Consider the following 17,289-nt stretch of genomic DNA (forward strand, 5'->3'; position numbering starts at 1 on the left):
AGGAGAAGGAGGGATGTCTATCTATTATGGACTATTATGGATATTTGTTACCCCCCAAAATCTTCACCTACCAAATTTGGTTCCATTTACTTGGTTAGTTCTCGAGATGTGCAGAAATTTATGTTTAATTTATGTTGGACCCCTTCTTTCCAGAAGAGGGAGGAGTGTCGAACCAATATGGATATATTTGTTACCCCTAAAAGCATCCATATGCCAAATTTTGTTGCATTTGCTCGGTCAGTTTTCGAGATGTGCAGATATTTGTGTTTCATTTGTATGGGACCCCTCCCTTCCAGAAAAGGGAGGGGTCTCGAACTATCTTAGTCACCTTTCCCGGCTCTCAAAACCCCTATATACAAAATTTCACGCTGATCGGTTCAGTGGTTTCCAAGCATATATGGATCAGATAGATTGACAGACAGAGCTGCATTTTTATATATTTAGATAGTTCAACCGATTACCGTAACAATAGCCACCAGTCAAGTGTTTCCTATTTGTATTTAATTGTCGGTGGTAGCTTTCACAGGATGATTTCAAAATAACTGTCGAGATTCACCTGTTTAAAATTGCTGTACCATTATTGCTGTTCATTGCGCCTACTGTGATGCCATTTCTTCGTTGTATGGAAATTCTATTTTCGTGAATTTTACCAATTTCCTTTGAATTTTCCTAGTTTTCTTGCCTTGAACAAAGACGAACATAACAAAACAAAGCCAGCTCAAATCAGACGCTCCGCTGTAAAGTTATGGGCGGTCGCACATATGTAACTTTATTTTATAAAAGGTGATTTTTTAAGAATTTGGTTTTTCTTTAAAAAACGAATAGAAATTACAAAACTGTATGAGATCTTTATTTAAGCCGATAAATTGGTTCATGCCATTTACTTTTTAAAGATAATTTCATTCAAATAATGGCCACGGCTACGTTTTAAATGGTCCATACGAAAAGTCCAATTTTGGGTCACTTTTTCGAGCATTTCGGCTGGCATCTCGCGAATAACGCGTGTATTGTTGTCTTCCAAGGCTGAAATTGTTGTTGGCTTATCCGTATAGACGAGAGACTTAACATAGCACCACAAAAAATAATCTAGCGGTTTTAAATCGCATGATCTAGACGGCGAATTCACCGGTCCATTTCGTGAGATGAATTTCCACCGAACTCTTTCCGCAATACATATATATGTATGTATTGCGGAAAGAGTTCGGTGGAAATCATCTCACGAAATGGACCGGTGAATTCGCCGTCTAGATCATGCGATTTAAAACCGCTAGATTATTTTTTGTGGTGCTATGTTAAGTCTCTCGTCTATACGGATAAGCCAACAACAATTCCAGCCTTGGAAGACAACAATACACGCGTTATTCGAGAGATGCCAGCCGAAATGCTCGAAAAAGTGACCTAAAATTGGACTTCTCGTATGGACCATTTAAAACGTAGCCGTGGCCATTATTTGAATGAAATTATCTTTAAAAAGTAAATGGCATGAACCAATTTATCGGCTTAAATAAAGATCTCATACAGTTTTGTAATTTCTATGCGTTTTTTAAAGAAAAACCAAATTCTTAAAAAATCACCTTTTATAAAATAAAGTTACATATGTGCGACCGCCCATAACTTTACAGCGGAGCGTCTGATTTGAGCTGGCTTTGCTTTGTTGTGTTCGTCTTTGTTCAAGGCAAGAAAACTAGGAAAATTCAAAGGAAATTGGTAAAATTCACGAAAATAGAATTTCTAACAACGAAGAAATGGCATCGCAGTAGGCGCAATGAACAGCAATAATGTGACAGCAATTTTAAACAGGTGAATCTCGACAGTTATTTTGAAATCATCCTGTGAAAGCTACCACCGACAATTAAATACAAATAGGAAACACTTGACTGGTGGCTATTGTTACGGTAATCGGTTGAACTATCTAAATATATAAAAATGCAGCTCTGTCTGTCAATCTATCTGATCCATATATGCTTGGAAACCACTGAACCGATCAGCGTGAAATTTTGTATATAGGGGTTTTGAGAGCCGGGAAAGGTGACTAAGATAGTTCGAGACCCCTCCCTTTTCTGGAAGGGAGGGGTCCCATACAAATGAAACACAAATATCTGCACATCTCGAAAACTGACCGAGCAAATGCAACAAAATTTGGCATATGGATGCTTTTAGGGGTAACAAATATATCCATATTGGTTCGACACTCCTCCCTCTTCTGGAAAGAAGGGGTCCAACATAAATTAAACATAAATTTCTGCACATCTCGAGAACTAACCAAGTAAATGGAACCAAATTTGGTAGGTGAAGATTTTGGGGGGTAACAAATATCCATAATAGTCCATAATAGTTAGACATCCCTCCTTCTCCTGGGAGGATGAGGTTTCCTACAAATGAAACTCAAATTTTTTCACAACTCCAGAACTAATCGAGTAAATGGAACCAAATTTAGCATGTGCAGGTTTTAGGGGGCAAACAATATTTCATAGGGGTTTCTACACCCCTCCCACTTCTGGATAGGAGGGCTCTTATACAAATCAAACATAAATTTCTATAGTGGTTTGATACTCCTCCGTAATCTGGAGAAGCCATTTTTAAATTTAAAATTAAAACTTTCAGTTTCTAATATGGGTATTTCCTGAATCGTAATGGTGCACTGAAGCAACAATTTGACCTCAGACAACATTTTGAATTGTTAGATAGTAACTTCCGGTTCCTGGAAACCAGCCTGGAATGGACGATTCCCATTAAATATTAGTATCTCCGGCACCAGAAAGATGCACATAAGCTAAAAATCGGTCACAGACACAATCTTGAATTTTAAGATGGTGACTTCCGGTGTCTGGCAAACAGCCGGAAATGACCAAATACCATTAAATATGAATGTTTTCGGAATCAGAATTACGCCCAAATGATAGTCCAAAATGACGACTTTTTGTTTCTGGAAAACCGCCCAAAGTGACCAAATACTACCCAATATGAATATCTCCGGAGCCAGAATGTTGCAAGAAGCTAAAAATTGACCTCAGACACCATTATGAATTATAGGACGGCAACTTCTGGTTTCTGGAAAACAGCCATATATGGCCGATTTCCATTAAACATTAGTATCTCCGGATCTAGAATGATACACAGCATCTGAATCGACCACAGACCTCATTTTGGATTCTAGGTTGGTGACTTCCAGTTCCTGGGAAACAGCCAAAAATGATCGAATAACACCCAATATGGGTGCTTCTTCATCCAGAATGACGCTCAGAGGTAAGAAATTATCTTAAATACCATTTTGAAATCCAAGATTGCGACTTTCGGTTTGTAAAAAACAGCCTGAAATCACCAAATGCCATCCCATATGAGTATCTCTGGAACCAGAATGATTCAATGAGCTAATAATTGACCTCAGGCACCATTTTGAATTGTTAAATGGCAAATTCTAGGAAGCAGTCGAAAATGGCCGAATAATACTCAATATGGATATTTCCCTAATCGAGATGATGCATAGAAACCAAACATTGACCCTGGACACCATTTTGAATTTAAAGACGACCACTTTCAGTTTCAGGAAAACAACCGAAATAACTAAATACCTCCCAATATGGGTATTTCCGGTGTCAGATTGATGCCAGAAAATTTGCTGAAAATGATCGAATACCACCCACTATAAATATATTCAGAATTAGGGCGATGTACAGAAGCCAAAAGTCGAGGGTGTTGTCATTTCGATAACATCAATCTTTCAAACGATTTGTCTTTTGACTTTGATCATATCCTGATTCGTCACGCAGACTTTAAACACATTGCAAGGAATCAATGAATTTGGAACGTTCAAATAGTACGATACCACATTTAAATTATGTTGAGGCCACATATATCGATCAAAGCAGGAATAGTTTTAATTAGTCTTTGAATTTTTTTTCTTTCCATAACTTTTGAGCCACATATCAAATTGTTATGAAGTTTGTTATTTGTAAGTTTGAGAGATGACTCGTTCGTATGACATTAGTTATGTTCAAATAAGTCATGTAATCTTTGAGGTAATAAATTTTCGTTGTTTTATTAACAATTTAATACATAACGGTCGCTTAAGCTCGATTATAATCAAATGAAATGGGAACGCATAGGGCAGCCAAACTATGAAACCAGGTGTTCAATTCATCAGTTAACCCTTAACTAGCCCGCTCATCTGATAATAATATTGATCAAATCGTTTGTGTAGTTTCTGAGATAATGAAGTTTCGTAATTTTCACATTTCGATACATTATAGACGAAGTTACAGTTCGATTACAGTAAAATTCAATAGGGTGTTATGAGGCAGCTAGACTTATTATTTGACACTAATTTTGTGGATTTTGCTGGATTTCACAGTTTTAAACATAACAGGCAAAGTAATAGGCCGATTGCAAAACAAATCAATAGGGAAAAATTTAGAAAATCTATAACGAGCGTCTTGGCAGAGTGATTGAGAAATCAAAGAAATAGTTATCGGTTTCCGTTATACTCTACTAAAGTTTTTGGGGAGCAGATTGAATAGCCATGAGGGGTGATTACCTGCGTCTTTGTTGAGAAGCGTGCATGAGTGTTGTTTATAACTTTCTAAACTTTCAGCTACGTCTAATTACCATAACTGAGGAAGACTGTAAGTCACAGTCGAAATATATATTTGCGGACGGAGTTTCAATATTTATTTCCAAAAAATTTAGTAGAGTATAACGGAAACCGATACCTATCTCTTTGATTTCTCAATCACTCTGCTAAGACGCTCGTCATAGATTTTCTAAATTAATTTCATGAAAATCGGTCCAGCTATCTCTTAGAAAAGTGAGTGTGAATTAAAATCTGCACATACACATACAACACACACACATACAGAAAATGACTCAGCTCGTCGAGCTGAGTCGAGTGATATATGCCATTGGGCCTTTTGGTGCTTTTTCATACTTTCGGTTTTGCAAGTGATTGCTATATCTTTCTAGGAGAAAGGCAAAACGTACATGCAACCGCTTACTTTTTTGATTCAAAACGATGTGTAATGATGGTGCTTAATGTGCACCCCAGTAACGGCGGAAATAATATCAATAAAATCTGCGTTACGTAAATCCATTTTTATATAGTGGATACAAATGAATAATCATGAACCATCCTATCAATGAAGCGCTCTAATCCAATACTGCGCTATCAAAATAATCGAAACAAAGCAACCTGCACATCGCCGTTGCTGCTGCGCACACAATGAGGTTTGAATCGCACACCCTGCCATCGTGATCTCGTTGCGGCAGGAGGAGTTTGGTTGTGTGTGTTTTGACCAAGTCCGCATGCTAACCGCACCGGACTTGCTTCAAGACAAACACAACTAAACTCCCCTTTCGCCCGCGACGCACGAAGACGAATGAAACCCTAGCAGCGAATGAACCCTGGTCCGACATCTTCAACATATTTGTTGCATTCCAGCACAACATTGGACCGATGTTGAGCGAAATGTCGGCCCGTTGTAGGGCCAGTCTATCGGAGAATTGGACTCGTATTGGTCCAACATCGGGCTGACAATTCTTACTGGGATATTTCTCAGAAAAAAATTCCATGGCCAAACATTGTATGGTCGAATTCTGTTGACCACTTAACGCAATGGCGGATTACTACTTCATACGTCTAGTTTGCCTTTCAAATCCGGTTTGAAATGCGAATAAACGAACCGTGGATGTGCCGAATTTTGAAGGTGTTGTTTCCCACTGGTCTCTACTTTAGCCGTTGGAAATACACCGTGACTCTCACGCTGATGGCAATGTGTTGCTTATCAGACGAGGATAGCGGGGTTAAAAACTTCACTTTGAAGTCCGATAGAACACCAAATCACAAAGACTAACTTTGATTTAAAAGTTGATAAATTGCTGAATCTTTTAGAGCTTAATCTACTGAAATCGGATGAAAATTTGTAAAGTTACAAGAATTACAATTTGTAGGTACTCAGGTCCATGTTTGTTCATGTTTGTCAAGCACATAACGGTATATCTATACATATAAAAATGCAGTCCGGTCTGTCTGTCTGTCTGATCCATATAGACTTAAAAACTACTGAATCGATCAACGCGAAAATTTGTAAGTAGAGGTTTTTGGGGCCTAAAAAGGTTCCTATGATGGTTTTAGACCCCTCGTTCTTCTAAATGGTAGTGGTCCCATACAAATGAAACATACATTTCTGCAACACTCAAGAACTAATCAACCAAACGAAACCGAATTTGGAATGTGGATGTTTTTGGGGGTAACAAATATGTCCAAATTAGTTTGAAACCGCTCCTTTCCTGGAAGGGAACCAAATATGGCAGGTAAAGGTTTTTAGAGGTAAAAAATATGTCCATAATGGTTTGACACTACTCCCTCTTCTATAAGAGGGGGGTCCCATACAAATGAAACATTTATTTTGCACAGCTCGAGAACCAATCAAGCAAATACAACCAAATCTGGCAGGCGAATGTTTTAGGGGTAATAAATATGTCCATACTGGTTCAACACCCCACCATATTTGATAAAAGAGGGGTCTCATACAAATTAAACACAAATTTCGCACAGCTCGAGAACCAATCAAGCAAATACAACCAAATTTGGCATGTGAATGTTTTTAGAGGTAGCAAATATACCCATTATGGTTCGACACTCTTCCTTCTTCTGGAAGGGAGGGGTTTCATATAAATGAAACACAAATTTCTGCACAACTCGAAAACTCACCAAGTAAATGAAACCAAATTTGCAGGTGAATGCTTTTAGAGGTTCGGTTGTGTGTGTTTTGACCAAGTCCGCATGCTAACCGCACCGGACTTGCTTCAAGACAAACACAACTAAACTCCCCTTTCGCCCGCGACGCACGAAGACGAATGAAACCCTAGCAGCGAATGAACCCTGGTCCGACATCTTCAACATATTTGTTGCATTCCAGCACAACATTGGACCGATGTTGAGCGAAATGTCGGCCCGTTGTAGGGCCAGTCTATCGGAGAATTGGACTCGTATTGGTCCAACATCGGGCTGACAATTATTACTGGGATATTTCTCAGAAAAAAATTCTATGGCCAAACATTGTATGGTCGAATTCTGTTGACCACTTAACGCAATGGCGGATTACTACTTCATACGTCTAGTTTGCCTTTCAAATCCGGTTTGAAATGCGAATAAACGAACCGTGGATGTGCCGAATTTTGAGGGTGTTGTTTCCCATTGAACTGTAACGGTAACAAAATTCACCGGAAGGGATATATCGACGATCTTCAGCGAGAATGTTTCACTGGTCTCTACTTTAGCCGTTGCAAATACACCGTGACTCTCACGCTGATGGCAATGTGTTGCTTATCAGACGAGGATAGCGGGGTTAAAAACTTCACTTTGAAGTCCGATAGCACACCAAATCACAAAGACTAACTTTGATTTAAAAGTTGATAAATTGTTGAATCTTTTAGAGCTTAATCTACTGAAATCGGATGAAAATTTGTAAAGTTACAAGAATTACAATTTGCTGGTACCCAGGTCCATGTTTGTTCATGTTTGTCAAGCACATAACGGTATATCTATACATATAAAAATGCAGTCCGGTCTGTCTGTCTGTCTGATCCATATAGACTTAAGAACTACTGAATCGATCAACGCGAAAATTTGTAAGTAGAGGTTTTTGGGGCCTAAAAAGGTTCCTATGATGGTTTTAGACCCCTCGTTCTTCTAAATGGTAGTGGTCCCATACAAATGAAAAATACATTTCTGCAACACTCAAGAACAAATCAAACAAACGAAACCGAATTTGGAATGTGGATGTTTTTAGGGGTAACAAATATGTCCATATTAGTTTGAAACCGCTCCTTTTTCTGGAAGGGAACCAAATTTGGCAGATAAAGGTTTTTAGAGGTAAAAAATATGTCCATAATGGTTTGACACTACTCCCTCTTCTATAAGAGGGGGGTCCCATATAAATGAAACAATTATTTTGCACAGCTCGAGAACCAATCAAGCAAATACAACCAAATCTGGCAGGCGAATGTTTTAGGGGTAATAAATATGTCCATACTGGTTCAACACCCCACCATATTTGATAAAAGAGGGGTCTCATACAAATTAAACACAAATTTCGCACAGCTCGAGAACCAATCAAGCAAATACAACCAAATTTGGCATGTGAATGTTTTTAGAGGTAGCAAATATACCCATTATGGTTCGACACTCTTCCTTCTTCTGGAAGGGAGGGGTTTCATATAAATGAAACACAAATTTCTGCACATCTCGAAAACTCACAAAGTAAATGAAACCAAATTTGCAGGTGAATACTTTTAGAGGTAACAAATATGCCCATAATAGTTTGGCACCCCTCCATCTTCTGGAAGAGTGGGGTTTCCTACACATGAAACACAAATTTCTGCACCTCTTGAGAAATAATTAAGAAATGGAACCACATATGATATGTTGAGGTTTTTGTGAGCAAGAGAAATTTGCATGGTGTTTCGAATAACATGACTTGACTCGAGCGCTGTAAGTTTTGGACTGTTTATTACGGGTAAATTCAAATGTGGTGCGAGTGAAGCTTCCTAGTCGGTTTGTTTCAAAATATCTGGCATGCATATGCGCTGGTATAGCGTATGCAATAATATAGACAAAGGTTACATATTCTATGTTTATTGCGGAAGGTCTCGAGTAAGCAAAATAAGGAAAAGCAATTATCAAGGTTCTTGGAATTTGGGTTGTAAACTGAAGCTACTTTACTATACCTCTCCCTCTTCTGAAGAAGCGGGTTCATGCAAATGAAAATGCAAATTTCCTTACAAGTCAAGAACTAATCAAATAAATGGAACCAAATTTGGCATGTTGAGGTTTTTGGGAGCAAAAAATATTTTTTCATGGTGGTTCGACACCCCTTTCACTCCTGGATGGGAGGGCTCTTATACAAATCAAACATAAATTTCTATGGGTGTTTGACACTCCTTCGTACTCTGGAAGGGGAGGGAGGGCTCCTATACAAATTAAATAGATATTTCAACCAGGATTTCCGGAAAGCAGCCTACAATAATCGGGTCGATGCACAGGAGCCGAAACTCGACTTCAGACTGTTTTTTTAACCAGAATGACGCTAAGAGGCCAGAAATTGTCTCCAAATGCCATTTTGAAACCCAAGATGACTACTTCCGGTTTCTGAAAAACAGCGGAAAGTGACCAAATACCACCCAATATGGGTATTTCCGGAATCGTAATGATACACAGAAGCTAAAATCGACCACAGACAACATTTTAAACTCTAAGATTGCGACTTCCGGTTTATGGGAAATAGCCGAAAATGACTGAATTACTCCCAAAGTTTCCGGAACCAGAATGACGCTAAGAGGCCAGAAATTGTCTCCAAATACCATTTTTCTAATATTGCGACTTCCGGTTTCTGAAAAACCGCGGAAAGTGACCAAATAACATACAATATGGATATTTCCGAAATCGTAATGATGCACTGGAGCCACAAATCGACCTCAGACAAAATTTGAATTGTAAGATGGCAACTTCCGGTTTCTGGAACATAGCCGAAAATGACTTAATAATACTCAATATGGACATTTCTGTAATCAAGATGATGAATAGAAACCAAACATTGACCCTGGACAACATTTTAAATTTTAAGATGACCACACAGTTTCTGGAAAACAACCAAAATAACTGTATACCGTCGGTGATTGGCACAACAACAGTGGCGGAGCTAGACCGACGGAAAATATGCGAGAATAAAAAAAAAACTGCATACCACCCAATATGGGTATTTCCGTTGTCAGATTGATGCCAGAAAAACAACTGAAAATGACCGAATACTACTCAATATGAATATATTCAGAATAAAGGTGATGTACAGAAGCCAAAAGTCGGGGATGTTGTCATTCCGATAAAATCAATAATTTCAACCGATTTGTCTAATGACTTTGTTCGTCGTACATTCGGAGGCTATAAACACACCGCAAGAAATCAATGAATTTGGAATGTTTAAAGTAATTTAACTACAAAGCAAAGCAAAGCAAAGCAAAGCCTTGGTGCTACATTCCGATTCGGAACTTGACCTTCTGTTTATTATACACAGACTTCACAGCCAACTGTCAAGTGTACAGGACAACTGCGGGGCTAGCGCTACGATCCTACTGACACTAACAGTCTCCCCCGAGACGAGACTCGAACCTACGACGACTGGCTTATTAGGCCAGCATCGTACCTCGAGTCCAGCTGGGAGGGTTTAACTACATAAACACAAAAAATGGGCGGGACGAAGTTTGCCGGGACAGCTAGTATAAACATATATAGTATATTGTTTTTTTTTGTAGACAAATCTTCTAGACTACAAATATGTTCTATTCAGTATAACCTTTGTGACTCACCTCATTCTCATAATGTGATCGCTGCCAGACTAATTTGAGACCATTTCCAATCAATATAACATCATGATCAGGATATGGTTCAGTTCCAACTGTACTCTGAGATAATGTCAAATTTGCACCATATGACAGGATTTGGTTACCAAGTAACCTTCTGGGAAGGCTCCAGTAGTATGTGGTGCGATCTTTAAAACTAAAACTTATTTCGTTTTTTTCAGGGGCAATTTCAAACCCATCTATTGCAAGGATGTACCCATCGCGGTTTGCTAGCGAGAATCCATCGTCGTCTCCAGTTATTAATACTGGAATATCCTCTTGGTAATATCGGGATTCACTGCACGTTTTAGTTACACCCGAGCAGAAGCACTCTCTACATCCATCTTCATTTTGGATATTCAAATCAAACGATCCTTCTCTGCAGCGGTCGCAATGGTAACCTACTACCAATTGCTTACACTCACATCGATCTTCGCATCGGTTTAACGATCCGCGTGGGTCACAATGTCGACAATCAAATGCAACGTCCGGCTCGTTTAAAGAACAATCATATGGAGTTCCTCCTGTAGCATTACCGATATAAGGTGGCCGACAGTATTCACAACTAGAACCATAAGTATTGTGACGACAATTGAGACAAGCTCCGGTTACCGAATCACATTCATCAGAATGCGCATTGCATTCACATTTTTCACAAAGACCAAGGTATAATCCTCCATCTCCTTTGTAATAACCAGGCGCACAATCTTCACACGATAATCCTATATGCCCATGAATGCAGTGACATTGCTCCACATACCATGCACGAGTTCCAGATTCGTCACCATATTCCGAGGCAACATCTAGACTGACGTGCGACAAAACAGCCTCGTTAGAAACAGTATTGTACGTTGCTTTAATAAAAATGTCGCTCACATTTGCTAGGGCCATTAGAAGGTATGGACGAAGCACTTTATTTCCATCTTCATAATTTTGCCAGTAGGTTTCTAATATCGGTACAGTATTTGAATTGGGACCAACTTGTGATATAGAACTATTTGTTCGGTAATGATGAAGCTTTATCTTGTTACCCTGAAATAGACAAAGAAACGTAGTCATTAAAAGCATGAAGTAACAAATAATAATTATGCAATGATATGGCCGAAAACGATTTTTTTAGTTTTTCCTCATGTTATGCTATCTCTAAAATGGATCTTGAAGAACGATACTTCGTAGCGAGGTTACAGAGTCCGCTTTGGCAAGCAGGTGGTCATGGGTTCGAATCCTACTAGAATCAGGCCATTCGTGTCAAAGGCCTTACGCATGAGTTTATTCTCTGACTTCTTCACACAGAAACTTCTCTCCAGACTGAAAAACTTCCTTATCTGAACCACCGGAAATTTTATCGACTTATAGCGTGTGATGTGCTGCATGTAATTTGCTTGAGACGATTATAAGGTTGATGAAGAAAATGAGAAAAAGGAGGGTTTCGCTTCAACTCCACTGCCTCTTGAAATTCATTGAAACATTTTGGATGTGTAAGCTCAGCTACCCTAAGCAATTTTACACTTTTTTTTTGAAAATTTATTTGCATTAACATTTGGAAACGACTGAAGTTATTTTTGTAAATGGACTAAAAGAGATTCACGTTAATAACACGTTTTGTTTGCTAATAGGATGCATAAGACCTATTGCATTAGTTTTCACAAGCCTATTCTTTAATTTCCTGTCGAAAAAAACTGTTGAGTGATAATTATAGTATAAGTGTAGTATTTGCGATTCTGCGTATTGGAATAATGTGTGGTACAACTTTTTAATTTCCATTCGCTTCTCTGCTATAGCCGAGTGAAAAAGCAGCACGTGATTATTTTTCCCGATAGAAAAAAACACTACCGCTTTGTATGTACGCTACGCGTATCGCTCAAGTTTTTCGGTACCGGTCTGACTAGGTCATAGCTGTCTAATAGCCAGAGAAAAATCCCCGCGCCGTCGGGCGCTGGTTACCCACTAGCTAGAAGTAAATTTTGCTTTGTGTGCAGACAGTATGGGTGATGCTTGTGACCTTGTTACTGGTGCTGTGACAACAAAAGACATCTAGCAGTCGGAGAAATTCCCCCGTCGCCAGCCGCCGGCTACCTCACTAGTGGCGTGAATGATTTATTCAGCCTGTCCTTTCTTGACTTGCGCCGGTTAGGGTGTCATAGTTGCTCATAAGGCGCTCTGGCAGCTGCTCCTAACCATGGCCTCACTGCTTCAACATACATTACCATAAGACCAGATAGGCGACCACTCCAGTATAGACAAGAATAGCGGCTGGAAGGGGGTCACAAAAAATTTTTTCCTGAGAATAAACAAATTGGCGCAGATGGGTAGGAAAACCCATTTGCACGAGGAGGCATCCAGAAGTCTTCGCCGAGATAGGTGGAGTCAGATACAGTGAAGGACGCCTGCGAAGACGGCAACATTAAGCAGGCTCTCTATATGTTTCGGTCCTCAGTTGATGATGCGAAAAAGGAGCATGCCGAACTCAAGGCATAGGCAGTGGCTGCAGAGGAGAGAGCAACGAAGGTGACCGAGAGGGCGACAAAGTCGGTCCAAACGGACATCTGCACGTTTGCAGTGGCCTGCGCCTCCGAGTCGGCCACAAAAAGAGCAAGGAAGTCCCCGGGGGAAGCCCCCGAGAACATTAAGAAACAGTTTTTGTTTGCTAAGCCCGAGAGCACACCAACGGGCTCAAAATTCGCCGAAAAGTCAGCCGCCTACGGAAATCCTTTGGGTTACCGTGGTCCAAAGAAGGTAAAGAAGGCACGAAGTAGGGAGATGCCATCATACTCAAGACAAATGGGCCCAAGTACTAGGAAGTCTTGAAAAAGATGAGGGGTGAAACCCAGCTCAAGGATCTGGAGGCGGATGTGCCGAGTATCCGCCGATCTCACACTGGTAAGATGATACTTGAAATCCAGAAGGACGCCAGGATCAAGGGGGCTATTTTCAAAACGGTAACCGAGAAGGTCCTAGGGAAGGAGGTGCAAGTATGGGCACTCACCTCAGAGGTGACTCTCCAGCTTAAAAACCTGGATGAAATCACCGTGGGGTGCGACATTGCACAGGCACTCAAAGTGAAGTGCGGGGTGGAGGTGGCTAAGGAGCCGATCCGCCACCGCAAAGGTCTGGCGAGGACCCTTGTAGCCGACTAGCATCGGCGGACGCTAAACAGGCCCTAAAAGAAAGCAAATTGAAGGTCGGCTGGTCGGTATGCCTCCTGAGCATACTACAGCAACCGGTGTTTTGAGGAAGGACACAAATTCTGGACCTGCAAGGGGCCCGATAGGAGCCAGTTGTGCAGGTGATGTGGAGGTGCAGGCCATGAAGCAAACGACTGGGAGGAGTCTCGCGAATGTATGGTATGTTCCGAGAAATGGGACGCCAAACACTTTGTGGAAAGCCCTAGGTGCTCACCCCTTAAGGCGGATGCGAAACCACGGGCGTAAGGGTGATAAATTGAACGTGAACCATTGCTTTGCGGCTTAGCAACTGCTGCACCAAGCAGCCACTGAGTCGTTGTCGGACCATACCATCATATCGAACCGCTACCACATTTCTCCAGTTACGGTAACTGGGTTGCGGATAAGTCCAGTATGGCGGCCTTATGTAGAAGAGCAAGCTCCCGGTTCAGGAGGTTGTTTCCACCTCAGAAGAAGGGTACGTAGTGTCCAAGGTGAACGGAGTGTTTTACTGCAGTAGCTATGCTCCGCCACCCTGGCCTACCAAATCTTTTATTTAAGCTCAACCTAGATGTGGCCAACGTTGGAAACAAAAGTACATACTGCAGAAATTGTACGGAGTGGATCATCGACGTAACGTCCTCCAGCCCAGCACTGATCTAGAACTGGAGGGTAAACGATTGCTAATCTAATAGTGACCATCAGCCGGTCTATAGCGTAGACTATTGTCTACGAGAGGCGGCAAGCGACTCCGAACGTCTACGGGAGGAAGGCATCGCATTTTGATGCCGAGGTATTCGAAGAGGCAATGAGAAGAGAGCGCGAGAGGGACAGTTGGCTCCATTCGACTGCTGACCGACTAGTTGCCACGCTAACGCGGGCGTGTGACGCCACCATGCCTAGGACTCGCCAACCTAGGAATGTGAGGCCACCGGTTTCCTGGTGGACTGACGCGATGACAGACCTCCGCAGAGCATGCCTTTGTACGAAACGGAGGATGCAGCTTGTGCGAAACGAAGAAGTTATTTATTTATTTATTTAATTCGTCAAACAAAAGTAGACTACATATGTTTGTAACTAACTTACATGCTATATGTTCCTTGTACTAGTTAAAAAAAAAGAGTTTATACATAATTGAATAATGGTTTCTTTACTTTATTCGGACTATCACAATAATTATTTTCATCAATTTAAATTGCGCGTTGAATTGAAATATTGTTTTTCTCGACATAGAAAAGCCAATTGCTTCACAGTGTTGGTTGTACCCTAACATCATTTGATTAATGGGCCCGTATTAAGCATAATTGTTTTGTTGACGATTTAAAGAAAACAAAGTCCGAGCTCGTAAATTTCTAGAAGGCACATAAAAATTGAGTTTTGGTAATATTTCGGGTTAATCGACACGCTGAGATACAAATGATATCATTGCGAATTCACGACGGGCTTTTAATGATTGGATGTCGATTAGTCTGCAGTGTTCGTCATATGATGGTAGGGGAAATGACATCCATCGTAGATTACGAAGTGCATGTAACAGGAATTGTTTTTGCACTGATTCTATTCTGTCTACATGTAATGCAGAAAACGGAGACCATACAATGCTACAGTATTCTAAAAGTGACCTGACATAGGAATTATAAAGTGTTTTTATTGTGTATGCATCTTGAAAATTATAGCAGAAACGTTTCATAAAACTGATTATGTTACTAGCCTTATTGATAACTGTATTGTAGTGATCAGTGAATGTTAACTTTGAGTCGAGTATGACTCCTTAGTCCGTAACTCGTTTACATTTCCCTACTACCTGATCTTCTAAGGAAATAATAATGCTTGGTATGTTTTTTTTTTGCTAAAAGCCATCGAAATACATTTTTTTACGCTGAAAAAGGCTTTTTTACACCAAATATAAAAATATTTTATCTCGTTACGAAAAATGTATACATCATCATCATCTTTAATTTCAATGAAAAGTTTTATGTCGGCGGCATAAATAAGAGTTTTTACATGTTTTAGAATGAAAGAAATGTCATTTCCAAATAATCCATTTGAGTAATTGTGGATGAATTCCAATTTTGCGTAACTTGGAGAGAAACAGGGGTATATCAATGCTTTACTGAAGTCAGTACAGTGCGTCTTGAACTGTCCTACAGGTCAGACGTGTTTTCGGTTGCTTGTGGACTGGTCTTTGATTGCCTATAGCTTCAAAGTTTGTGTTTTGTCAGTGTGTCTTTTAAAGACTACCTGAAAGTTATTTCCCATCAGTCTTTCTCAAGACTACCTACTTTTGAATTTAACATTTGATTTAACTTTTTTCGTATCACCTGAAATGGCGGGACGAAAAAAGAAACCACGCATCGCTGTGGGGAGGAAAAGAGAGGCATCTCTTTCTGACACTTCGAGTGTCTGTAGTGACAATCCTTTTGATATTTTGCCTGAGCAAGAAGCTGGTGAAATGGAAGTTACAAATAATGAAACTATACAAAATATAAAATATTTAAAAAAGGAGAAAGTTCCACCTATTGTGGTAAATATTTCTTCTGAATTTATTATTTTCAAAAAGGAACTTTCAACGTTTGTTTCTGACGTTAAAGTTACGTATCAAATTGGTCGTAGAGGTGAATGCCGCTTATTAGCCGACTCTATAAAGGGTCGTAATCGTCATATTCAGTATTTAACTGAAAAGATGTATAAATTTTTCACATATGATACGAAGAGCGCCAAGCCGTTCAAGGTCGTATTGAAAGGTCTCACCAACGATCAAACCGTTGATGAGATCAAACTTACTTTAACAGAGTTACTTGGCATAGCCCCAAGTAATTCTGATGAAACAAAAATCACGAGGCGAAAACAGTCAACGCACTGGAATTTCCCTTGTTAATTATTTAATTCATTTTAACCGCAGTGAGGTTAATAACTTAAAATTTTTTTGAAAAAGCACATGCTTTATATAACGTGCGTGTAAAGTGGGAAGTTTATAGGAAGTTTGGCGGAGGTGAAAAGCATATCACCCAATGCCGTATTTGCCAACGTTATGGCCATGGTTCAAAGTTCTGTAACATGGACCAAAAATGCCTCATTTGTGGAGACTCTTCTCACAAAAAGGACACATGTCCTGTGAAAGAGAGTAAAAATTTTCGCTGTGCGAATTGTAACGGCAATCATATGTCAAATATTTACCAATGCCAAGTCCGTTTAGCAATTGTTAAGGCAAGGCAAGGTAAACAAATATCAATTTCCCAATCAAAAAAAACTTCAAAACAAAATTCTCCAAGCGTACCAATAACGCCCACTTCTTCTACCCCTCTGCATACTCGTTTAACATATGCACAGGTTACAGGCAGCGAAGGAAAAATATCACCTCTAGCGATTAATGAATAGACATAAAACAAGCCTAAGATGCGTTGAAATCGTCGTCAGTATGCGAAAAACAAAGTATCGGTGCTGGTGCACTCTTTTTGCTTTCCTCTTTACGATATATTTCTATTCATTAGTGTACACCACAACACGTGGTTCTCAATGTGCACAACTCGGTATATGAAGTTATTCGTCTCTGTTTCACAGAGGGATCAGAACTTGTTATATCCTTATTCATTTGACTCATGAATATGATTTTTTATCAGAAAAAGAAATAAAATGACAGTGTATGCCCTCCTACTCTCGCTTAAACTCAACCGCTGCCGAAGTAGTCCCTCCCCCCACACATTCCGCACCCAACCTCTGCTACTATCCTTTC

General features: G+C 40.0%; 1 protein-coding gene across 1 annotated transcript in view; it reads right to left on the minus strand.

The window, feature by feature from the left end:
- Nucleotides 1–17,289, minus strand: part of LOC129728720 (basement membrane-specific heparan sulfate proteoglycan core protein-like) — a 392,889-nt gene that overhangs the window by 53,511 nt on the left and 322,089 nt on the right. The window contains exon 8 of the mRNA XM_055687175.1: nt 10,360–11,424. Coding sequence (XP_055543150.1) covers nt 10,360–11,424 — 1,065 coding nt within the window. The remainder of the gene's footprint in view (nt 1–10,359; nt 11,425–17,289) is intronic.

This window comes from Wyeomyia smithii, chromosome 3 (assembly GCF_029784165.1).
Source record: "Wyeomyia smithii strain HCP4-BCI-WySm-NY-G18 chromosome 3, ASM2978416v1, whole genome shotgun sequence".
Classification (NCBI taxonomy): Eukaryota; Metazoa; Arthropoda; class Insecta; order Diptera; family Culicidae; genus Wyeomyia; species Wyeomyia smithii.